At 37.8% G+C, this 26524-nt stretch overlaps 1 protein-coding gene across 1 annotated transcript in view; it reads left to right on the top strand.

Moving 5' to 3' along the window:
* Positions 1–26524, top strand: part of FARSB (phenylalanyl-tRNA synthetase subunit beta) — a 42321-nt gene that overhangs the window by 7323 nt on the left and 8474 nt on the right. The window contains exons 8-16 of the mRNA XM_076340858.1: positions 915–985; positions 2333–2394; positions 2481–2532; positions 4125–4186; positions 4618–4825; positions 5252–5332; positions 8302–8394; positions 10552–10669; positions 17368–17520. Coding sequence (XP_076196973.1) covers positions 915–985; positions 2333–2394; positions 2481–2532; positions 4125–4186; positions 4618–4825; positions 5252–5332; positions 8302–8394; positions 10552–10669; positions 17368–17520 — 900 coding nt within the window. The remainder of the gene's footprint in view (positions 1–914; positions 986–2332; positions 2395–2480; positions 2533–4124; positions 4187–4617; positions 4826–5251; positions 5333–8301; positions 8395–10551; positions 10670–17367; positions 17521–26524) is intronic.

Genomic DNA, 26524 nt, shown 5'->3' with positions numbered 1-26524 from the left:
GAGGTTGGATTTGGCACGATCCCATACAATTCTAGGACTGCGTATGTCCACGCTGCATGGTTACCGGCCATGAAATTCATTCAAGGTATGAATCCATCCATACCTAGCAGGCAATACGAGGCAGACTTCTGTACAGCTGCTCTAGATTGTTGTGTCTTACTAACAGAACCCCACTTTTGTAGGGAACCACCTACTGGGGGACTTTGCATCCAATTTGCAAGAGAGACACTTTAGGTGATGCCCCTAAGTGTATGTTCTACCTTGCTGCTTCCAGATGAGAAACAGTTTTGGCTGCATCGGTGATGTGGTTCAGTGCACACCTCATGACTCCCGGTACGGACACAAAGCAAATTCATGCCTAGAAGGAACCCATACTAGGACCTGAATCACTAGTGCAGACAAACCCAGAGTGTATCAGCAGACAGTGTCAAGAGATCTTGGTTATTCACAGAAGTAGCTATGGATATTCATCAGTCTAAATCACTTTTTTTAAAACCATTTAATTCATTCCTGTCCAAGGCTGCTTTCTTACGCACATCACGCATCAGATGCAAATATGTTACTAAAGCCAGGAGAGGTGAGATGCTCTGGAGGTGCAGAACTACTTTGCAACCAGCAGATGGCCACTGGTCTGCTAGTTTGCTTTTTCAAATGGTTGCTGAGATACCTGTAGATTTGTGTGTCTTTCAACGTAAAGCATAACCTGGTCAATGAGTCTGGTCTGTCTTTTTCTTCTTTTTGATTCATAAATTTAAAAATAAGAAGAGGTGCTATTCTGGTAAGAATTGTGAATGCTGGTGGCTTTTTAAGCTGCGGAAGACGACAATGATCTTTCTGAATCACAGAAGGAGTCAGTATCATTGCAAGAAAAGTAATAACATTTCTTAACATGTTTTTGTCTTCACCTGTTTTAGGAGATCATACAAAAATAAGCGTAAACACCAGAAATGTGTTTATTGAATGTACAGGCACAGATATTACAAAGGTAAATTAACCTTTCCTGCTTTTGATATGCTGTAATATCATCGTTTTCCCTTTAGGTGATAGGGCTCCAATACAAAGACCTTCAATAGCCAGGCATTTACTTTATGGAGCCAGCCTCCCATTTCAAAAGGGCAGGATAGTTGTAGGGCTATGTGGAATTCCCTCAACACAGTTTTAGGCTTGCTCTATAGACAGTGTTGTATTTTCACTGGATTCTGTTTTTACTGTGTCTTTCCGTTGACAGCAAGTGTTCAGTTTGTACGAGAAAGTAATTTAAGTAAATTAGGGGCTTTTTTTGTTGTTGAGCACTTTTTCTAAATCTGAAAGGCTTCGAAAAGAGTAAAATTCACTAAGACTGCCTGTTTTGCCAGAATACTCTTTGTAAAGAATCATTTTGTCTCCTACTTCAAATTTGGGCTGAGGGAAAGAAGACGACACTTTTTCTTCTTAGTTATCTTTTTCAAGCAGGGATGCTGTGCAAATAATTGTTGAATCGAAGTCTTTCCATATGCAAATTCTGTAACTCAAAGCCGAAGCATGAAAACCTGGCAGTTTTAATTGCCTGTTCTTGAATATAGGTTGTGCATTCATTGATAGTTTCCCTAATGTGTGTATCTTGATGCTTCAGAGCAAAAACGCTTTTAACTTACCCTACTACACAATGATATGTTAACGACACAAATAAATTTGCACGTTGGGGAGTGCCTTCTAAGCAAACTAATAAATAACTGCTTCTTGCTACTGCTTGCCTTGATAGTAAAAAAAAAAAAAAAAATAATGCTGTTCTGTTTACGTGAAGGAAATTATACCGTGAGGCATCAAAAAACAACCCTTGTAGATTGAGAAGGTGATCTGAATCTCATGATTATGTTCTGTTATACTAATCTGTTAAAATATTAACTGTAAAACAAAAGAGTTTGCAGATGAGGTTATTTGACAATATATTTCTAAACAATGCACAGTCCTTCAGTCCCTGCATTCTCACTTGGAACTTCAGTGAAATGACTAATCAGACTAAAAGTTGGGAAGACCCAGTTCCAACTGGTAATAAAGACCCTGTGTATCTTCAGAACAGAGTTTAGCAAAGATACACAAATGCTTCAGAACCTTGAAAACCAAAGATTTCAAGTTTTTGCATAAATGTCTTCGCAGCAGAAGAAAAACATTTTTTACAATTCAATCTAGTATTCTAGACTGCTAGGATTTTGGTTGTTAAGTTATTAAATAGAATAGAATGAAGAGAGTGTAAGACAAGATCTTTTCTTCCCCATTTTTTGTTAAGGTATTTCGTCTACTTCAACACAAGTAGATGACAGATTTCAATGTGATTATTATCTTTATTTTGTAGGCAAAAATTGTTCTTGATATTATAGTCACGATGTTCAGTGAATATTGTGAGAAGCCATTCAGGTGAGTATAAATCTCCAGTCAGAAAGACATTACATTTGGGCCATGTGTTAAAAACATCTTTACTTCTGTTTTTCTGCCCCTCTCAGCGTTGAAGCAGCAGAAGTAGTTTATCCTAATGGGAAGACCCACATCTACCCGGTAAGCATGGTGATACAGTGTCTCAGTATCCTTGGGGAAAGGATTTTATTTACACAAAGTCTGGTAAGAGTGACATTGTCTTCTTTTTCTGCACAAGCAGTATATACTGATTCTGAGGTATAGTGTAAAAGCTCAGCTTGGCACTTTCTGTATATTAGTGAATCAGGACCTTCTCTAGCCCCACAAAAAATAACTCCAGGTCCAGCTTCCCCTTATCTAGGAAACTCATTCTGAAGCTCCGCTAATTTATGATAAGGCTAAAAATACAGGCTTACTGGCATAGCCTGATACTCCAAAAAGAAGGGTAGGGTTTAAAATTACGAGTGGTAACCCCTGTTGTGGTTTAGAGTTCACGTGATACAAACTGTTTCAGGAACAAGTAAAGATTGCAATCAAAGGTCATAATCTGTTGTCTAAAGCCTTTAAAACCTACGTGTTCCAAATCAGGAAAAACGAATGCAGGAAGAGGTCCTTCAGGCTTAAACCAGTGGACAACTGAAATCAGCCTCAGCATAACTTACTTATCAGATCTGGAAGCTTTAACGCCCTTCAGTTAAAATAACCTTGTAACACTGGATTCTTCAGCCTTTCACTTTATAAACTCCAACTATATAAAGTTCTATAAGGCAGGATGTTGACTTCAAGTGCCGGTTTGCCTGCATTCAGAGTCCCAGGCAGACCTCTCTGCAGTAACGGAGTCTTTCTTTTTTGTTCTCTTAATAAGTATAAAGAAAGCAATTCCTCCTGTTTCCTGAAGGTAACTGAAGACAAACAGAGATCTGGCCGAGTTCATAAAATCAGATGTATCAAGCAAGTACAAACTGTTTAGAAGGAAAGAAACTTATTTTTACTGAGAGTTTTTCTAGTGGTATTTTAGCTTTTTCTTTTAGCAATGCCAGCTTTACTCAACAGAGGAAAGACCTAGAATCCTGAAGAGATACCCAGCAAAACAGAAATCTCTGCAGTAACCAAAGTAGCTTCCCTAGAGAAAATAAAGCAAAAAATCCCCCAAGTTTTAGATGCTAAGGTTTTTAAGGATTTTTGTTATCTAGAAGTTTAGAAACTAAACTTTAGAAACTAAGTAAATACATACAAAATAACTTTCTTAAATACGTTGCAAACTTTTTAAGTAAAATACCGGTAGATATTTCTGTGCCAATACAGAAATAGAAAGTTTTCTTTCCTTTTCCTCCTAAAAGTCATTTGATCTGTACTAGGCCATGAGATCTCGTGCATGACCATTCACTGCTTTAGGGCTTGACTTAGGATGAACTGGTGACTAGAAACTTTCAGAAACTGTTACTTGCCTATATCAGAAATGATCGGAAGTTTCAATAACAGGGATTTCATGCTGCATTCAACCTTCTAGCTTAACCGAGAACAGCTTTTGCATCACGTGCTATAATATGTTTTCAAAAATCCTATTATCTTAAAATACTAAGTTTAGCCTAATACTCCACACTTGTCTTCCGTGGATGTCATTTTAGTATTGTAATTAGAAGAAGCTAGATTACCAAGATGTCAAAATTGAATCCTCTTAGGTAGAAATGGCAGGCATTGTGTATGCTGAAAAGCTTTGTCCTTCTTTTTAGGAACTGGCTTACCGAAAAGAGAAGGTGAAACCTGAACTCATTAACAAGAAAGTAGGAATCAGGTGTGTTATTGCAAATGAAAACATAGTTTTTACTCATAAACATTAATCACGAAAAAGGTACTAGAAAACATGGATTATTGCATTGTTCTAAAAATGTTTACACTGTGATTTTTTTTTTTTTTAAATTTATCAAAAATTTAGGGGTTAGCTTGTGTAATTAGATAAACTCTGTAAGACTTCTTCCCCTGTTTTCAAGGAAGGTGAATGATCCTTTATGGCCTCACACAACTGTTAGGAAGTAAAGCAAAATAACCGTCTCAGGAGTCAGAATCTGAGCTGGTTCTGATGGAATGCTGAGTCTATGTACAGTCCATAAAGCGCCTGGAGATTCTTCAGGATATAAGGCAATGCAGCAGAAACATTGATTACTTTAAAAAGCCAGTCGATATACTGCAAGATCCATAAATTACTACTCTCTTGTCTTGTTTCAGTGAAACTCCATCAAGCCTTGCAAAGCTGCTGACTAGGATGTGTTTGAAGTCACACGTCATAGGGAATGGGAACAATATAGAGATTGAAATCCCTCCTACCAGAGCGGACATTATCCATGCATGTGATATCGTAGAAGATGCAGCAATAGCTTATGGTTATAACAACATTCAGATGACTATTCCGAAAACGTACACCATAGCTAATCAAGTAAGATTGCCCCTTCAAATAAACGCTCTGTTGTCAGTAAATGACTAGTGCATGCCAGAAGGGCTTTGGGGAAAACAGAACCTAGGAATTAAATATTTTGACATGCTTTGCCGTAAGAAGTATTTACCATGGATAGGATACAAAACAGATGCCCCGCTGATCTGAGTAAGTCCAAGACCAGTGGTTGCCGGTACTTGAAAAAAAGACAGGGTTTAAGTAGGGAGCCCATATTAAATCTCTAATTGGGGGATTCATTTCCTCAGGCAAGCCTAAAGGCAGCTGGCTGACGCTTTCAAAAATTTTAAGCACAGAAGCATAGTACCGCCCTAGTGAATTCACCGTAATGTAACAGGCAGAATCACCTCGGGAAAGAATAGAAAAATGTTTTTAGATGGCAGTTGAAAACTGGTTTTTGTTTCGTTTTAGCTCCCCCTCAATAAGCTCACAGAACTTCTGAGGCTGGACTTGGCAGCTGCTGGATTCACTGAAGCACTCACTTTTGCCCTGGTATATTATACTGATTTCGTATTTTTCTTAGTTGCGTGTTGGAACAGCGATGCAGCCAAAACTGCAGAGGATGGTCTGAGGATATGCTGTTGTGTAAATGTACCAGTATTATCCGTTACTGTTTTGGCAGGTGATTGTTTGCTAGTGCTTTGGAATTACAGTATAATATTTTATGAGTTTGTAGGTCAGAGAAATTGAATGAGTCACTGTTAATGTGGCATGTAGTTCTGAGTATAGAAGCGAAAATAGCTGCTGAAGTACTGTTTTTAGTTTAACTTGATAGGATGAAATTGTAAGACAGCAAGTCTCTCTCGAGACTTTGATCACCAGATGTGAAATTCATCATAGTTTGATAATCTGGAAAACAAACAAAAATTTAGTACTTTCTGGTGGATATTACTACAGTTTAGAGATTACCCTGTTTCTATTTGTCTCTTTTTAGTATTGTCACTTGCCCATGATTCCTTGCATTAGATACCAAGCTGATACGTAGTTATTCAGTCAGCGAAGAGTTTATTCTAAGAATACCTGTAAAAAAGTTATAATGCACACTAAGGGGACACAGATTCCTCTGTAAATTTCACAGGTGGTTTTTTTTTGCATGGAAGAACAAATAAAAATATAGTAATCGTTGTTACCACTGGTTGCAGGTATTATTCATATTATTTGCTAAAGCCATGCAGGTAGTCTTTTACCAAGAATTAGGACTCTGGAGCAGCATGTGCCACTCCAGTACTAACGGCTGGCGTAATTTCTAATACTGAAATTTTGCAGCAGGATTCTTTTGTTGAAATAAGATGTTCAGCAGGAAACACCGTCTTTGTCATGGCCACTTGTTCATACCCCTTTGCCATAGTTGTGGAGTGGATCAGAGAACGTACTATTAAAAAAAAAAAACAAACAATTAAGTACACCCCCATGCCCTCCAAATGCTTATGGCAACTGTCCATACGTGGAGATTGGCATAGTCAGCTATTGAAAATACACTATACATTTTAGAAAATCCTTTTCTATTGCAAGATCCTTTCTGTTGCAAGATCTGCTCAAAGCCTTTGCCTTAAAGTGCAATTTGTGGGCATCTTAGCATATGGGGAGCTACCATCACATATTGTATTAAAACCTCTGTGGAATTTCTCAACCTTTTCCTGAACTTAAAACTTACTAGATGGCCAGAAGTATACATCCCTGAAAGTACACAACCTTTTAAGAGGTAGTTAGCTGATCACAGATTATTTTTTGATAACTTACTCAAAGATTTTCAGAGACAGTGATGCAGGCTCCTAAAACACTTCCACGCATTTGAAAAGTTCAGGTATTGCAACAAAAGTTGGTAATCCAAATGGATCGAATAACATTTTAACAACTTCAGATTTCATGGAGGTTCAAAAGCAAAATTTGGACTAATTCTAAAGTCTGAAAAATATATTCCAGTTTTAATATTTTGTTATTAACTCATTTAAGTAACCAGGACAGTGACTAGTATTACTTCCTGCAGTGCTAGTATTTGACAAAGATATTCAGACTACCTGTGGTAGTACCGTGTTGGGGAAATAACATGTATAACATGGTCAAGCTTCTATAGATTTTCCTTATTCATTAATAAATATAATTCCATTTTTTCAGCACTGAATAGGTAATACGCTTAAAAACATTGAATGTATTACATCACTACAACTGAGGACCTTTATGAACTGCAACAGCAGAATTTTCTAAGATCACACAGTATATCATGTTATCACATTACATATTTGTATTTCTGCTGTGGCACGATGAAACCCACAGTCTGCTCCGTCACCAACACTTTATTAAAACACCAATGTGAGGCCTATGACTATGACAAATATCATTTATGTTACAACATTCTGTAGCCCAGTGTTATCTGACAAACACTGCTTATGTATCTGTGCCTACAATCTGTTTCTTGGTTTCAGCCCCAAATTACACTTGTACACAATAACATTGCTTTCTGTGAGGAGCGCCAATTTAGCCAAAATGCATTTAGTTAAATCACAGTAACATACCATGGTTTAGATACACATCTGAAAACTGTTTAACACAGTTTTCTCCTCCTAAGGTCACCATTCATTTAAGATTTTATTTTTTTTGTATGCAATAATCCACTTTTTCAGATGGCATCATCTGCTCATTTTCCTCACATTTGGTCTATCAACACACTTTTCGGAGTGCTGCCAGTGCAAAGGGAACACTTCTGGGAGACTGCAGTATACTAGCAAATCCTCAATTACATGCCTAGTCTGCTATTGGTTTCTTTAATACATTAATAAAGCTATAAATTCTGGAAATCTATATGTGGATCTTATCAGTAGCATCTGTTGCTGTATGTGCACAGACATTGTCTGAGCCTGATAAAGTGCATGTGTATTGCTTTACTGACCAGCTTTTACACCTTGAGAATAAGGGCTTTAAAAATACTCCCAACTCAAGAAAATGAAAACAACAATGAACTATGAGAATCCTATGCAGCTATGAAAATTGAAGGCTTGGCCATATGACCCGTTCTTCATAGACAGTACTTTACTTTCTGTAAGTAGCCCCCAAGGGATTGTTTTCTTTGTGAGAAAGCTCGGGTACCATTCCCTTTGCAAGTGCTATTTTCAGAATAAAATATCCACTGCAAGTCAGGGGGCAGAATCTGAGCCTCTGTTTTTAAAACAGATGACAGCAATCCATGACAGAAGCCTAAATAAACACTTGCCTTTTTTTTTTTTAAAAACTAGCTTTATTTTGGTTAGTAATTAACATTTGTAGATAAACCAGTTTGCCTACTTAGTCTTAAGACTGGGGCTTAATTTTTATTATGAGTGGGTGTTGCACATAAGAGCATATATTATGGGGCCTCAGAGCAAGTGCTACAATTGCATTGTTCATTCTTGATACCAAATTTCATCATTGGCTTACTGTCTATTTTAATTACTTGACCTTGGTGGTTTTTTGTCTCTTCCTCTCAGTGTTCCCAAGAAGACATTGCAGATAAACTTGGCATGGATATCTCTGCAACAAAAGCAGTGCGCATAGCAAACCCCAAAACTGCAGAATTTCAGGTGAGATAATTCAGGTCAAATTTTGAGAGCAACATTGTCACAGATTCTATATTTAAAAAGGAAAGAAAGGAACCAACAGGAAATAAAATTTATAAACTATAGAGCTGCTTTTCCTGCATTAAGAAGGTTGTGCATATTTATGTGCTTAACTTGCTAGCAGTCGTTTTCTGTTACTCTTTCACTGAGAAATACCTTACTCGGTGTGAAATACTATGAGCTTTTCAATAAAGTAAAACCATGCTCTGTATGACAGCGTGTGGCAAAATTGAGCTTTACAGAAAATCCCAGATGATTGATAAACTCCCACATTTAGGAAAGCCATTCAATATGAATGGAACTACTAGACCTGGCAATCTCTAAACTTCCTGAGCCCTGGATAGGAAATGGTATTTTAAAAATTATTAACTGTTATTACTCTTTTTTTTCCTTAATTCTGTATTGCTCTAAGTATTTTAATACCCATTTCTAGATCATTTGATCTTTGCTAGAGCAGAGAATAACTCAAGTACAGTATTCTCAACAATTCTGAAAATACCTAAAAGTGTACCCATGGTTTTTGTATTTCTTTTAGAGAGTGTTTTTTTAAAAAGATGCTTTCTTTAGTTTACAGAGAAGGGAAATTTAAAGGCTTTTTTTTGTTTCTAACCTAAGAAATACAAACGTAAACACTCTTTAGAAAGGTTTAGAAAAGTTTCAGCAGTCTGTGGGTATTAATGTTTTGTGATTTGTGGGTTTTTTTCCTCAAGATCATCTTCAGTAAGTCTGATTTCTCTGAGTGTCTAAAATACCTTTCTGGATCTTATCTCTAATACTAAAACCAGTCTTCTGCTGCTCTCAGATTCAGGAACAAAATTTCTGGGTGCCTTCGTATATTTTCTGTTCTATTTGGTACCACAACTAAGCAGTCATGCAAGACACTGTTGTAACCTGTTTAGACTATTATCACCTGTTCATATATGTGATTTGGCATGGTGATTACAACTGAGCAATATAGAATGTACCATGAACAAACAATACTGAGTGTGAACAAAAAGAGAAACAGTGGCAGCCCCTCTAGCCAGGCACAATTTCAGATTCCTGTTCTTCAAAGACTGCAGGCCTTTGCAGTAGCAATGCTGCTAAGCAGTTATATCATTGGCTGAATATTCCTTGTGGCAAAAATAGCCTCAAGCTTTTAAAATCTGTAGGCCTCCCTGAAAAGTGGGAAGGATTACTCATTGTGATGCACTGTAAACTTTCAGCTTTAGATGTTAACTGTGATGGGATTCTCAGGATGGCTTTTCCCCAATCCCCTATCCTCTGCCAGCAAGACAAGGGCAGGATGATGCCAGGGACCGTCTTCCAGCCGAGTGTGCAGCTGGAACTCTTCATTGGTTAGGAAAAGTAGAATAAATAGACAGAAATGCATGCCTAATGATGAGAAGTAACTATGGCTGAGCATGTGGTAACTTTTTACCTGCAGTCAAGCAGCAGACAGTCACTCCCATCTCTTTTCCATTAGATTTTTTTGAATCAGACTCTTCCAGTTTGGAAAAAAAAAAAAATAAAAATGGTGCACTTCTAAGGAAATACCTGAATGGAGAACACAGGAAATATGTGTGAATGTATCTGTAAGAACACTAATATGATTGCCTCCTGCCTTGGTTCTTTGCATACGTTTTCTACATATTTCAGGTTGTCCACAACTGCAATCTGAATATATCCATTTCTGTTACTAAAGTTCTGCCTATATCATTGATTGCTATCAGGACTTATCAAGATAACATTTCAGATAGCATTTAATATTTCCAAAATAACACTTAGTGTTTACCTTTTGCATAAGTGAGATGAAATTTATGGGAATTTTTTTGCACTTCGTTCTGTATTGTTTGTTTTTCTACCTTGCGCTGCAGCTCAAGCATCTGTGAAATGATACCTATCCTTAAGCTCACATATATTTTCTTTCAGAAAATGCAGTAGAAAGAACGTGCAGAGAATGTACATTTTCAGGTTTAATATTTCTAAAACAAAGATGCTCAAACATAAGAGATTAGTGCAGTATTTGCACCTGACTACTTTTAAACTCCTGTTACAAGTGAGCAAAACAATAAATTAAGAAATCTAACATGAGCTATTTTGGAAGGTATTTCACTCGCAGCAACCATGTTTGTCCTGCAGGTGGCACGTACAACCCTCCTTCCTGGGCTGCTGAAAACCATTGCGGCTAACCGAAAGATGCCCTTGCCTCTCAAACTCTTTGAGATTTCTGACATTGTAGTAAAAGATCCTGATACAGGTAAGAGAAGGTTCCTCAAAATCTTTGATAATGGAAATATATGTTTACATACTAAATGGTAATAGTAAGTAAATCTGTATTTCTTTAGAAATATAATAATCACCACATACTACATTCTGGTTTTTGATTTACGTGCAAGAGTTAAGAGATTGGCATTACAGGCTAGATTTTAGAGTGGCTAGAGATACGATTCTCAGAAGTGCAAGTGAGTACCTTGTAAATACTTTTAGGCATCGATACCCATTAAAATCTGTCAAGAACACTGCAAGACTCCAAGAATAAATGCAAGACAATATTGCACCAAAAGAGAACCTGCTCTAAATTGCTTATGTTGATGCACCCATTTTTACTTGCTCTTAATCTAGTGCTCCTTTGCATTCTTATCAGGGCTGTAACTCATGAGAGAAACTCCCTGCTGGTAATGTTTTCAAGTGGCACAAACCTTGGAATGTAGTAAACATCGAAGGCGTGCTGCTATTACAGTGCTAGAACCTGTTTAAACTGCTGCAGTCTCAAAGATGTGCAGTGCTGTGCCAACTGAAAAGCAGCGTGCCTCGAGCCTGGGAATGGCGAGTTGTGCTTGCAGACTGATTCTGTTCTGGAGAGCTGTAACTCAGAAGAAAATACTGGGGTCAGTGTGTCTCAGCAGGAATCCCTTTTCCATCTTTCCATCCTCTTTAAACAGAATTGCTTGTATTTGTTCTCCAAAATTATCTTCTGGAAAACTGACAACCAATATGAAGAATTAGATTTGTAGCACAGATACAGGGTAAAGCATGGAGCAAGTCTGTATATAAAAATGTATAAATAAATAAAAAGCTCCACAGTATAAAATTTCCCCTCTCATCTCTAAAAAGATTTTCCTTATCTTTCCACTTCCTCCAGCTATGCTAAAAAAGCGTGGCTGCCTTTGAATTGTTCTGTAACCTTAATTGTTTTAGGTGAAACAGCCAAAGCAGCTAGTTCAAAAGCTTCAGTGAAATCCTTCCTGTGTGATGGGGCCTCTTTGCATTGATTTCACTGTACAGGATCAAAATTTCAGATTATCTTTTTTATCTGGAGAAATGTATCCCAGTAAAATGAACTGCAAAAATGGATTTTTAAAATGTTAAAAATTTGTCTAAAATTTACCAATTAGTTTCTTTCTATATGGTGTATTAGGGGAAAAGGAGCGCACAAGCTACAACTTTTGGGAGGACGCGCTTGTACGCTGAGTTACAACTCTGAATGAAGTTTTGCCTCTCAGTGAAAAAGGCTGACATGACTTTAAATTCAGCAGCAGAAATGGTTCTGTTGTTTCATTATCTGGTTTCAGATTTTAGTGGTTGTGTTTAAGGTATCTGGGATCTGCAAAACAAAGGTTTATATAAGGCATAAACAAAATGGCAAGTAAATTGCTTTGGTGATGAATTTAATTTGTAGATTACTTTTTTTTTAAAGGGAAAAAAAAAGCCTTGCCAAGCAAAATAAGCAGTTTTAGCAAACCGTGTAGTGTTTTTTTTTTTTTAATTAAATACAGACAGTTTGGTGGTGCAGCTCATTCCTTGTTGGGCATGGAGTTAGCTAGAATGCAAAAAACGTGGTACAGATGGCAGGATAGCATCAGCATTCTTCAGAACCAAGAGTGGGGCTATTTATCTTGGAATAAGGCTTTATAAAATTTATAAAATATTATGGCTTTACAAAATTTGCAAGTTAAATGGATTACTTTTGTTTTGTGTGTGTTAATTGTAGCTCTTGAAAGCCCTGATTTATGTGGATGGCTGCTTAATGGTTTTATAAAGACTGATTTTGTAGTGTACTTCATTTTGATGGGAATCATTGCAACAGATGAAAGATAAAAACTTCTGAGGCAGCAGCTTTGTACCCTAGGCTCTTGGGCAGCCCTCTCATGGGTTGAGCACTTGCAGACTGTGAACAGTATCTGAAATTGTTTTTAATGTTGTGTTTAGAATAACTACTGTCTTTCCTAAATTTAATTCCAAAATTAAACTTGCCTAATAAACAGTTTGAAAGGGGAGGGGGGGGAGAAATAACTGGTAACTCTGCAAACACTGAAAAATGTGGGGTTGTCCTCTCACATATGGAATGAGATTTCCTGCAGAAGGCTTATGTCATCAGACTGACTAATTTAATTTTATTATTTCATGATTTTGGCATGCAGAATTTCCAATTAATAATTTAAAAAGTATGGGTCAAAAGAGTACTGACATTAACTGTATTTGAAATGGCATCTTGTAGTCATTCATGTGTGAATGAACCTAGCTCTTTCAAACACACTGGTTTTTAATAAAATACCTTCTTACACAGAACTCATGCTTACCAAGGTGAACTGAACATACTTCTCTTTAGACATATCTGGCAGAAAGGTTTGACGTACTAAATTAGCAAAACGTGTGCCAGATTTAATATAACTAAATGGAACCAAATCTGAGCAGAAATGTTTCTTCTCAAGGCAGGAGGAAAAGTGCTGATTTTGAGTATGTTACACAGCATTTGTGTGCTTAGCTTGTAACACTAGATAGTCACTTCTGGTAGGATAGTTACACCAGTTCAGCATATAAATCATCACCTTATACCACCAGGCCTAACAGAGAATACCCTTGTAAGAAATTAATCCATTAGAAAATCACCTCTGACCAGTGATCTTGGAGAATCTGGCAAGCTTATGGTAGCACACATTTAGCATAATTTACATCACTTGTGATTACAGCTGCTGCCATATTTTGAAGCATTTTGCCAAACTGTCTAGAAAGGTTAGTTACATGCAGAAAATACTTCGGGATTTTTGTGAGGCTGCGAGACAAGTTTAAATGAGCAGATGCCCCCCTGCAGATCACCCAGTCATTTTTCTGAAGCATCTCTAATTTGGGAGGGGGCAGCGTACAACACTGCTTTATCTTCCTCTGCACTCTTTTGGCTCACATATTCCTAACCAGCTGCCCATCCTTTGGATTGTTGTTCAGCAGCATCCCCAGGAAGTGCTTTGAAGTCTCAGAAATATATATGTATAATTTAGGTTGACATACTTGGCAGGCTCATTTAAAAAATAGAATTGTTTCACGGCATGACACAAGAGATCTCTTAAGTGAGTTATAAAGAACCAAAGCATTTCTAACATCCGCCAGCTTTTGCATGCAGTTCCTAATACTTTCTTTTTTCTTCCTGTTGCCTGTTGTGAATGAACTTCTTGTGTTGTAATATAACTCTGTAAAGGAGTAAGTTTTATAACACTGTTTTTTGAAATGCTTGAAAGTGTATCCTTTCCTTTACCAAGGATTTTTACAGTTGGCTTGAAAACATGAGGTATAAAAATTGTTGTGTATGTTTATTTCTGATGTATTAGTTAAGAATAGTGATCTGAAGGCAGCATTGACTATCTGAATAATAACGAAATGCAATTCAGATAGTTGTCACAAATTCTGCTAGCGTAATGAATTGCAGAAAAAAAGAAAATCATTCTACTGAACGTCTAGCCCAAAGAACATGCTGTCTTAGGAACAAATAAAAACTTGGGGAAGGAGAAAACATTTTCTTCTTTTCCGTTGCTCAGTACAACATGAAAATAGATTATCCACCATTCATGACTGTGTATTACTAATTGGTATCTTAGAAGAGCTTGGAAACAGAGATGCATAATGATGGGACTGAACAGCCAGCATACTCAGACCAGAAATCAGATGTTGCATTTATTGATATTTTCTCTGTGGCCTTTACTTTTCTGTGTTGCCATTTTAACTTCAGGACTGGATTCGCCAGCATTATTTAATACTACAAATTATTGTAATGACAGGAAAAAGTTCTTGAGTGACAAAATACAGACTTACTACCACAGTAAGTTCAGCTTTCAGTGACTGTCGAGAAAACTTGCAGCTGTATTGCCAAACTGCTGCTCTAGAAGTTTTGAATTACTTTTGGCTCAAAAAGGCCATGCTTTCATCCTTTGTGTAGGGTCTTGCTCCTGTATTTTGCAGTCTTTTTTAATCCTTGTATTTCTAGCCACTTGGTAAATGTTTTACTGTTTAGTTTTTGGTAGATATTTTTGTTACTAAATGGTTCATTGGACCAAATAAGAAATTAGACTTTTTTTTTTTTAAATTAAATTTACATCTTGCTTATGTGGTAGATATTAACAGTTCAGGGAACACCCAATGAGCACTAGAGTTTCTGCTTGTATTTAATCTTGCTGTACATCGAGCACAAAGATTGGCAATGGCGGGTCAGACCAAAGGCTCGTTTAGCCCAATAACCTGTCTGTAACACATGAGAGCATATAATACTTCTAGAGTGCTCCCCTGTTCTCCGGCCACGAGTAGCTCAGGGACTTCCTGACTCAAACGTGGTTCTTTGCCTCTAGTAACAGATTTATCTCCTATGAGCTTCCTCTGAGCCGTGTAAACTTTCAGCATCCACAAAATCCCATGGGGAAGAAGTTTCACTCCTTAACTGCATGCTGCTTGAAGAACCCACTCCTTTCCTTGTTTTGAGCTTGGCTCCTGTTTATTTTCATGTCCCCTAGTTCTCGTATCGAATGCAGCAGCAAATGATTGGTGCCTGTAGAAAAGAACCATCTCTTGAGGTCTGAGGTGCTCAGTTCTGATACTTAACGTCCAGAACTACGTGGAAGTACAGTTCAGACTGTAGGTGCAGCTATAACTCCCATGAAGTCACTAACTGTATAGGGATCTTTAACCACACTCTTTCTCTGGGCAGCATGTAGCGCAGTGCCTTTTTTCAGGGAACACTAAGTCCAGCTGAGATGTTTCATGACCAGAGGTCCTGACAAATGCCCACTGTGCACACAATTTGACTGTATAAAGAACACAATTCACCCTGGCATATGCTGGATTTCATGTACATTTCTTTTGGGTAATTTCTGGGAAAGAAATATGAAAGCCCTACACGTGCAACCTTATGTCACATGGTGCTGCCCTACCTTAACTTGCAGACCAGGGAGAGCTGTTCTTTGTAGTCCTTCATTCTTAATTTTTTCACTACTGAAGAAGTTCTTACTCCCTCTTTCCCCTCAAACATTACAAGTATTAATAGATCTGAAGGATTTCCTTTTTTTGTTGCTTGTTTTTTTTTTTTTTTAAGGTAATTCAATTGCTGTCAGTAAATATGTTTCTTCCCCATATCTAATCATCATTAAGTGGAAGAGTTAAATATGAGAATGGCCATCTAGACATGAGCAACTAGGAGACCACAGATGCCAGAGGACTCTCTAGAAAGGGAAGAAATCTATGCATGAAAACCTGGCTGTAACATATTGCACTATATGTCAATATTATGAAGCAGTGCAGTATAGAAGGGGATCAGCCGATGACTCACAGTCCATGCTATATGCATGTAATTGGTCCTTTTGACTAGCTCTGGTCTGATTATGTGTGCTGAATGCCCTTGAGTGATTGAAGGTATTTAGATGCCCTTCTGGAACACCTGCCCTGACTTGAATTGCAGCTGAAAGGATTCTGGTTTATATGCTGCAGGGTTGCTTTACAGTGTGAACAGAAGCACGGTAAGTGGGGATGATCAGGAGATTTCCTTCAGAAGTGCAGGTCTGGTCCAAACTGAAATGCAGTGTATACACTTAAGAGGCTTTCGAAGCATATGAATGTCCAGAAGAGGACAGTCACATAAAGAGTCCTTCCCTGGTTTCAGCAAACTTTGCCCTTGTATACGCCAGCCTTGCTGAACGCATGCTTGCACTTTAACCTTGAGAAGGTAAAGACCTGAGGGCAATAAACAAGTTTACTACATTAATCAGTCTTTTGAATTTCACTGCTACTAATTGGCAGCTGTGACAATACACTTGTTACTCTGTTCCTAGATCATTCTTCTCAAAAAGTGGAAACGTTGAAATCCACAGTGAGTAAAGCTTTGAAGTGGAGCACAGTGGTCCTAGACAGTGTACATTGCAATGGTCTAGCCTAAAAGTACAAGTATAACAACATATTACTATATATTCATTTTGGAAGTTTAAAAAAAGAAAAATGGATTTTGACAAAATCAATAATGTAAGAAAACTTACAGCAGGGAGAAGGCAGGGTTTTGACTTAGGGAACTGTCCAAAGTGGGGGACACTCGTGTCACAGTCTTGAGGTTGTGAAGCACAGCATGTTTTTCATAGTCACTTGGTTTCGGGGATGTCCAAGATGATCATGAAAAGCATCAGTTGTGATTTGGAAAGCTGTGTGAATTTAGATCTTTTCATAGATCACCATGCTAATATTATTACTCATTTCAAGTTGTGGGCTAGTTGTTTTGTACTGGTAGTTATTCTGCAACCGAGTTCTATAAATATTTAGCTTTCCCACCAGCACCACAACTTTCCTGATGCTTACTGAGTATTTACCTTTTGGCTAGTCTGTTTTTAATTTCTTTAACACTTAACTATACACTTGGTACCTGTCACTGTGTAGAAAATACTTATGTTTAACAAGCCTATTTCCTGCTCAAGGCATAGGATACTTTAAATCTTTCTTTACAGTTCTGACTGTGAGACTCCGGTGGGTTAAAGAAATCCCATTACTTCCTCAGACTATATGACAAGTGTGTCAGAGAAGCCATTTTACATACTTATTTCTCCTTTCAGCCACAAGAGCCTCACAGTACAGCAGAAGAAAACTAATGCAAAAGGCAAGGTTAAAAGCGTGATAAAGTTTCCCAGATAATGTAATTGTTTCCTTTTTCTTCAGATGTAGGTGCAAGAAACTACAGGCATTTCTGTGCAGTTTATTACAACAAGAGCCCAGGGTTTGAGATTATCCATGGTTTGCTGGACAGGGTCATGCAGCTTCTGGAAGTACCACCAAATGAAGAGAATGGATATACAATCAAGGCAACTGAAGGTAAGGAAGACAGAGCTGCAGTGTACAGCAGAGGTTGTTCTGGAGCTCAAAGGAGCTACAATCTGAGGTGAACTTTTGGTTCTCAGCAGTAGGCACTAAGAATTAATATTATTATTATTATATATACTGACATACTGCGGTATAAGTGAAAAGGCATTAACTGTATTCACTGACTGCAAAATGGGATTGCTGTCTTTCTGTCAGCTGTTCTGAGTAGTTTTATATAAATTGCGAGTTGACAGCTTTTTAAGGAGACTTACAGTGACGTGTATCCCATGAACTTCATGGACTGTTTACAATGAATTAGTCTGCTGATGCAAGGGTAGGTAGGAATTCACTGAATTGATGAATATGCCAGGTACCCACTGCATTCTCTTTGGCTAACAGTACCTGGAAAAGACAACTTCTTACACCTGATCTTTTAGTTTATAGCTTTATCTATAGCTTCTATTCATATATACCTTTTATTTATATATTCATATGAAGATATATGCCTTATATATCTTTTATTCAAAGACCTGCTGTCTTTGAGACTGAGCCTGCTGCTTAGACAAGTATTTGTATAACAGCCCTCTTCCTTCTCCGTACAGGGCGAGCTGCACATGAATTAAAAATAACATCCTTAAGTGCAAAATCTGCTCTGTGTATGTGTATATGCATGTAAGAGAGAAAGCAAGCAGGCTGACCCCATTACTTCATTGAGAGACCGTAGGTTGATGCAAGACAGCATCAGCAACTAATGTGTTCTGCTACCTAAAATAACAGCGTAGTAAATACAGTATAGAAAAGCAAGACTGCAGGGATAGCAGCTATGATTCTCCTTATACATCATGCATTGGTGTTCAGAGATACGAGACACTGACTCAAACTGACACTTGAAGAAGTACCTCCATTCTGCACTTACTGGAACAAGTGCCACTGACAGAATCCCTGACAACCTGACCGAGCTTACCTATTCATAGAACTTTAATGAAGAATTGTCAGGTGTCTCCCTGTTTTGCAGTGCGCTGCCAAGGTGCGAGACATAACACTTCAACTGGTCTCCTAGCACTTTAATGCATGTTTGTGTCATATATTGATGCTTTTTTTTCCCTCCTGTTTTTTGACAAAGTAGTATTTTGCTCAGTATTATTTAGGCAGACTATCAAAGGATTTATTAGAATATTGTTAATAGGATTCCCAGGTTGACCGGAGGAATGTTTAAACAATTGTACTTTTTGTTCTAATTCTACCAAGCACAGAACAGGTAATAGCAGAGCTTCTTATTTGGAAGGGGGCAAGGGGGGGTGTGTCATGGTTTAACCTCAGCCAGCAACTAAGCACCACCCAGCCGCTCACTCACTGACCCCTGGTGGGATGAGGGAGAGAATCGGAAGAACAAAAGTGAGAAAACTCGTGGGTTGAGATAAAGACAGTTTAAGAGGTAAAGCAAAAGCCGTGCACGCAAACAAAGCAAAACAAGGCATTCCTTCACTCCTTCCCATCGGCAGGCAGGTGTTCAGCCATCACCAGGAAAGCAGGGCTCCATCACGCGTAACGGTTACTTGGGAAGACAAACGCCATCACTCCGAATGTCCCCCCCCTTCCTCCTTCTTCCCCCAGCTTTATATGCTGAGCATGACGTCATATGGTGTGGGATATCCCTGTGGTCAGTAGGGGTCAGCTGTCCCGGCTGTGTCCCCTCCCAACTTCTTGTGCCCCCCCCAGCCTGCTCGCTGGTGGGGTGGGGTGAGAGGCAGAAAAGGCCTTGACTGTGTGTCAGCACTGCTCAGCAGTAATGAAAACATCCCTGTGTTATCAGCACTGTTTCCAGCACAAATCCAAAACACAGCCCCATACCAGCTACCGTGAAGAAAATTAACTCTGTCCCAGCCACAACCAGCACAGGGGGTTAGAAGAGCCTCTAGGAGCTGAGTACTCCGCTGTCACTGAAGTCAAACCAAACTATTAGATTCCTATTCAAAACTCTTCTGTAGCTTGTTTTTGAACAGACATACCAAGAATTTGCTTTAGTACTGAAAATATTTGCAAGTGGTTTATATCCTGTACATTTCAATGATGTATAGCTGACTTCAAGAAATTGGGAAAAAGATCTCAAAGAATAATCTAAACACAGTGAAGAAGTTATTTGTAGATACTAGTGCTGTTTAGTATTCCTGATGCTGTGGGATTTGTAATGCCTATTCAAAATCCCTGCACTCCCATGACATTACTCCACAATGCATTTAGTGTAAAGGATGGATTATGCCTTGTCATATGCAATATATTACAAGCAGTTTGTGGCTTTTGGCTATAGACACAAAAAAAAAAGTGCCTACTATTTTCTGTTCCTCCAGTGATTCAGAAACTCTTCTGGGATGGCATGTAGATTCCTTGCAGTTCTCCTGACATTGCAGTTTAACCTTGGTAACAGTGGAGATGGCTGATACTCTAGTGCCATAGTGAATGCAGTGTCACTGCACCAACTTACTTAAAAGACCTTGACTGCAGAGATGGTTGACTGCAGAGATGGTTGGAAGTCAAAGTAGTGGGGGGGATTTGGTTTGGGGTTTTTTTTTGGTTTTTTTTTAACTTGCTTCACAATATGTCAATTAAGCATGTGCGAGAGAGAAAATGTCAGCAGATGATGGAGTAAGGTCAATTGCCGAGTAAAAAAAAAAAGATATCCTGTAACATCTTAAGAGACTGCAGCATACAAAAATAATTCAGAAGAACAGTGCAAGTTACTTCAGAGGTTTTAAATCAGGACATTATACATGGCATGGATTTTTAGATGCATCTTTATGGAGCACGCTTTTTTATTGCCTGTGCCAAATTAAGATTTGTACAATGAGAAATGGGTTTATCCTATGACTCTGATTTGGAAAGATCCTAGGTACTTCTGCTGTGTGTGATCTTAAGCAAAACTTGAGACTATAAGCAACACAGTGTAAAGGTAGGGTTTTAGTCCAGTTGTTTTTATTCCTTGTGTAACTGATTAAAATAGTTCCAGTGATTATTGGAAAAGAATCCAGGAAAAAATGTTGTTTTAAATGAGCAACAAAGAATAGACAGAGCTGTATTTGGCACATATTTGCCTCTTTTCCAGATTCTCTTTGAAAAATGAAATGCCTGTACTATAGTCCTGTTTGGTCCATATGTGCAAATCATGGTTATTTAAGCTCCTTCTGTTCTACCAACACCTAAGTGCCCTGTGATTTGACCTTAAGGTCAGAGCCTTTTTGCCTTTATAGCAACACCTGTGAAAGAAGTACAGATGCTAGAAAATATGGGTGAAATTGTGATGTTCCCCTGGCCTTTGCACTATGCTTTGGTGTAATCTGAGCTAGGTAGTAAATGGAGAAGAGCTGTTTAGAGCAGCCTTAAGGAGGAGAGGGGTTTGAGTGACTGAATTCAAGGATTTCAACATACATTTGGCACTCAATGCTTTTCAGTTTCTTAAAGTTAATAATGGAACCATTTTTTTCTTATTACCACTCAATATACAAAATTATAAAGTTTAAGACAGACCTCTGAAATACTACACATTGTTTTAAAATGCACAGAATGGACTTTTTGATGCGTTAGTGAATCCTACAATTACTAGCCTAGAAAAGCATTTTGGTTTTTTCTTTGTTTTATAGCACAGGCATCCATAATCAAACATAGATTGAAAAGAGTACAATTATTGCATCAATCCTCAAATTTGTACGTGCTCCATAATAAAAATTTTTGCATAAAACTCTTGAAATTTTAGCCAGTTCCATACCATTAGTAAAATTTAAAGATCAGTATGGATGTGTATGATTAGGAGGTAAACAAAAATCAAACTTTAAGCAATAAAAATATGGGTAGAAAGAGCCAACAAGTTTGGTCATATGTTGCCAGGTAATTTTATTTAATAAAATTATTTGAGTTCACTTTCATTGGTTTCAGTTGCCTCTAGTTTTCAATTCAAGGGCTTCTGATATTTATATTGGTATTCTTAATTTCAAATTTTAATCTCGGTAGAAATGGATATGTTTTCTGCAATGTTTTGGTCATCTTGTGCTTCTAGATGACCATCCGAGATGACTATTTTCTTCCAGAAATCAGGACCGTGATCACAGGAGGTGATGTTAATCATGGGATTTGGGTCCATAGGAAAGTCTTACTTAGGCTAAAAAGAATGAAAAGGGCTTAGTAAATACTGACAGTGGATTCAGTAAATACTGACAGTGGATTCTATATTGCAGTCTTCAAAGGAGTGGTGTGAAGTGTAAGGTATAATTATCCCCGCTCACATTATAACACTTGGAATGACTGTTCCTTATCTAAGGAAAGAAACCCTGGTTTTGCAGTACCTTCTGAGAGTCTCTGTACTTGGCAAATGGAAGTTAATTGGGCACAAACTGCTTGAAAAGGGAAAATAATATCCGTATTTTATGAAAATGAAGCCATTTGACAGGTTCACAAAAGATGTTAATGGTAAATCTGTGCATCGATGCTGCTTCGCTGTCTGCCCCACTGCCTTCCATGACAAAACTGATATTTGATGAAATAGTATTCCTTCATGTGAAAACAAACAATCCCTGAATAGTGTGAGCTTGTGACATGAGCTACTTTTTTTGTACATTGATTCTTGTGAATTTCAGCTAACTCTTGGATTTTTTTTTTTTTTTTAATTTTTATTTTTTTAGTAACTGTTCATGCCATTCATTCTTTTAGGGTAATCAACAGCTTAGTAAAGCTGGGAAGTCAGCCTGTTTGTGTTCAACATAAATGTGTACTTAATAAATGCATACTAAGTCTTGCTTCCTTCAGTAATTGACAGTTGTCTTTCAAGAAAAAAAAAGAAATTGTACTCCCTTCTTTTTACTGCCCTTATTTAATTAAATGAAAGGTGTGGTAAAGTGTAGAAAATTTTAATTCCACAGTAAATCATAGTAATAGCTTCTCATTTAGTAAGGTTTAGCTGTGAAATTAGAGGTGTAATAGTTATCTCCATAACTAAGAACATCAATAAACATTTGCTTTTATAATAATAATTATACAACAAACAACTTTAAAAAAAAAAGAGTTAGACTGTGTGAACCTTAATTCACAAGACAAGAGGAGGGAAGTCTGGGACTAATTCTGAGTTACATGTATAGAATTGCACCCCAGCATCCATCTCTGGTGATCAGTTTAAATTGGGAGACTGTAATATACACAGATGTTTAGTACCCGTGTTGAACTTGGCATTATTAATACCTGTTTTATTTTAAGGAACTGTAGCTTGATTGCTCTTAATGGCAATCCTGGCCTTTCAGTTGCCTGTCTTGGCAGCCATTGCATCGTTCCTGGATGTCAATAATTGTGTATTTACTCATAGATAACTAAAGGAAATGTGCCAATTTTACTATGAAACCTCCAAATATAATTTGTGACATACTAGAAGATATCAGTCAATTCTTATTCCAGTTATTTGGCATTCAAAAATAGATACTTTATATTGCATCCTTGTAATTGTATTTATCTACCAAACTTGTAATTTGGAAGACAATAATCAGATTTATTTGACAACATATGTTTTCAGTAAAGACATACCAGCTGGTAACTGACTGTATTCTAGTCCTCTGAATTTCACATGTGCCAATTCCCAAATAATTTTTTTTCCTCACCCAGGATCAATCTAGATCATCCACCTTGGAATACTGGCACCACACTAACAGTGTTCGAGTACTACAGAATTCCCGGTGTTGTTACTATAAGTTAACAGCAGCAGGCAGGATATTTGCTTTGAGAATGGCACCAGAATTCTGGTGCCTAAGACTCCTAACAGCTCAGAAACATCCTAGTCCCAGTAGATGTAATCAAACATAGTCTTGATTTTTTCAGTGGACTGGAAGACACCTTATTATAGTCAAGAATAACCTTTTTTTCCCCCAGATGAAAGAGAAATATTTATTAAAACCTTACACATTTCTGTCTCACATAAAAAGTTCAACCAGTCTTGTTAGCAGATGAGAGTACTTTGCCTACAATTTGTTTCCAGTATTCTTAAAAATCTTTCTAATGCTGTCTTTATTGCTGCCAGTCATTGATCTTTCCTAAACTATTCAGTTTCCGTGAGGAATTTTCAGCCACTGTTATTAATCATATTTGATGAAGTGCAATTTATTCCTCTCATATTTGTCTGTAAGTAGCTTTTCTGATTTTTTGACCACTTTCACTTCAGCACTAAATACGGACAGGGTTTTAGCCAAAAGTGTTCCCAGTTTTTGTTGTGAAACTAGTACTACTCATTCATCAAATAAATTGTTCTTGAAGATCTCCCAATCTTCCACTCCTAGTTCTCTGTTTAGTTTCTCAACACCACCACCCCACCCCACCCCACCCCCAGTCAGTTTCATGAATTAACACTAAGAGGTAAAGACAGTTATTTGAAGTCTGACTGATTTTAGTACTTTTAAATGTATTACCCTAATTCTGCAAGGGGTTTCAGGAGTCCAGCGCTGATCATTACAATGACTTAATTATAAGCTATCTTGCAACACTGAATGTTTGACACTAGTTCTTGTGGCTTTTTCCAGTGCTGCCCACTGCTTTGAGATCGTGGGAATTTCTAATTAATTTCTCATCTTTTTCTCTTGAGCAATTTTCCCTGCAGCATCAAGGGAGCCTAGTTAAGAACTACAGTTCTAACAACTCAAAATGAAATTAAATTATCTAATAAAATGGGTGTGGCTGCTCATGTAACATCCCTTTAATTGTCTGTTATCTCTGCTCTTCATTTCCTTCCTGTAAATACAGGATTTCAGATTTATAGGAACTAAATCCCTACAAACTTAGGCCAAGTTTATTTCTGTCTTACCAAGTATCTTCCCACACCAGTGTTGATGCCTCAAATTTGGTTGTAACCGTTTTAACACCCAAGGAGGTACATGGCAAAGATATGAACCAGGCGAGTTGCTTATGTTATTTCATTAGCCAAAGTGGGAGCTTGTGGTGTCTTGAGTTCCTCCAGATAAACCTCATTTGTCAAAATCTGACAGTACACTGTACCACTGGACATCTCAGAGGTGTCTTACTGTTGCAAGTGATGCAGTTATGCCAAGCAACACTGAAATAGTTTGTGGCAAAACCCATGGTTTGTTTCTGGAAATAAGCCTCATTTCATTAGCTTTGTGTTAGACAGTTGATCTTTATTATGAAAAGAGAGGCTATCAGAAGTGGGTTTGAGGAGGGCTTTTTCCATTCCTGTGGTCATTTCAGCTCCTCATCTGAAAGTTTTTAAATGTTCCTTCCCAATAACCTTCAAATACAATGTTTGCACAAACTCATCCCCACCCACCCCCCCAAAAAAAAAGATGTATCAGGTAGAGGAAAAGTACATTATTTTAGCACTGCACAGGATAATAAAAGGTTTGACAGGCTTAGATTTGTGTCTTTTAAACTTTCATCACCAAATTATGTTTGGCATGCTTTTTCCCCCCACATATGAAATTAAAAAGTTAAATTAAGAGAACAAAGAACATATTGTTTCTCAAATGCAGAATATTATTTCAGAAGAGAAACTGCTTTGAATTGACTCATTTAGAAGTATGTTTCCTATCATATAATAGTGGAAGGAAAAAATCTATGGTAACTGCAAAAAATATTCTGGGGAGGGGTGTCAAGTCAACTTGTAAAGAGACACAAGCTATCTTATCTTCCTCTTTTTGCAAGTACTAACTAATAAAGATTACAATGTTTTTCTTCCCATTACATTTATTCTGACAGATTAGGGATGCTCCAAGAAGTAGTAGCGTTTCTCCTGACAGACTTTTCGTTTTCTACCAGTTTCTGTCAACTCCCAGAACCATCTAAAACACTGGCATTTGTGTTCCTGAGCTCAAGGTGTTATTTCTTCTCCCTGACGTTAAGTCTTTGCTATTCTGCTGTTCCTTTACTGGGGAGGCCTCTTCAGAGTTTAATTCTTTTTTTCCCCCCACCAAAGGCAACTACCTTTTTTAATCAAACATCATAACAAGTCTAACAGATAAAAAAATCTTCCTTGCATCAGGAGTTTTAAACATCTGGCACAGCTTACATTCTATAATACACAATTAAGTCCCTTCCATTTTTTCTGTCTGTCTCCTTACATTTTGAAATAGAAAATTGTTTCTTAATCATAAACTGTATTTTCAATGTTGCAAAGCCTTCTCTAGAAAAGAAACGATTCATCCAAGCCAGCAGCAGAAGTAGCAGCAAATTGCACATCTCCCTTCTCAGTGAACGGGGGCAGCGATCGAAGCAGCGGGGGTCAGGGTGCAGGTCTGGTTGCACTGGCTTCTCTGGTGAAGTGCTACACTTGACCAGTGCCACAGCTCCATCCTTCGATTCCGTTTTCACCTCCTGCACAGCCTGCTATGGCTAGAGGCCAACTAAGTGTCTGTATGCTTTCATTTTCACTACAATATTAATATTAATGCTAGCAATTGCGATCATGTTGAATTTATAGCTCATAGTTAAGAAGTTCTCTGATCTGGTTTGATTTTTGAAGTGTGATATGGAGGCAGAGGGGCAGTGCTTCAAATTTAATCTTACATACATTTTCTAATATTTATTTATGCAATAAAACTTTAAACAGGAATTTGCAAGATTTTGGCCGAAACTTTTAGATCAACGTGAATGCAGGATCCTAAGATTAGTGTTGCTGTTGCCCGTGGTGGAGGAGTTGACTTTACCTTTGCTTACGGTGCACGTGTTAGAAAACCGTAGATAGCAAAGAAATGCTGAGCTAGCGCAGACTCAACCCAGCACATGTGCTGGGCACGGATCCTCCTTGTTTGGGTCCAGAAGCAGAATAGCCGTATTTGTTGTAGACCCGGTATTGCGTCTGGTCCTGGGCTGGCTCACATTCAAGCCAGTTCAAGCATTTCTGTTCCTGACAGTGCAGCCATGTGCTTCAGCCACAAGGCGTTGGTTTGCGACAGAAATCTTGGTTGCTAAAACTAAGTGATTAACAGTTCCAGTGACTGCCGAGATTCATTGTTTAATTATGTATTATTCCATGCTAGTT

This window comes from Aptenodytes patagonicus, chromosome 6 (genome assembly GCF_965638725.1).
Source record: "Aptenodytes patagonicus chromosome 6, bAptPat1.pri.cur, whole genome shotgun sequence".
NCBI classification, from domain to species: Eukaryota; Metazoa; Chordata; class Aves; order Sphenisciformes; family Spheniscidae; genus Aptenodytes; species Aptenodytes patagonicus.
Note: the sequence above shows the minus strand (reverse complement) of the source record. Positions and strands in the feature narration are given on the sequence as shown.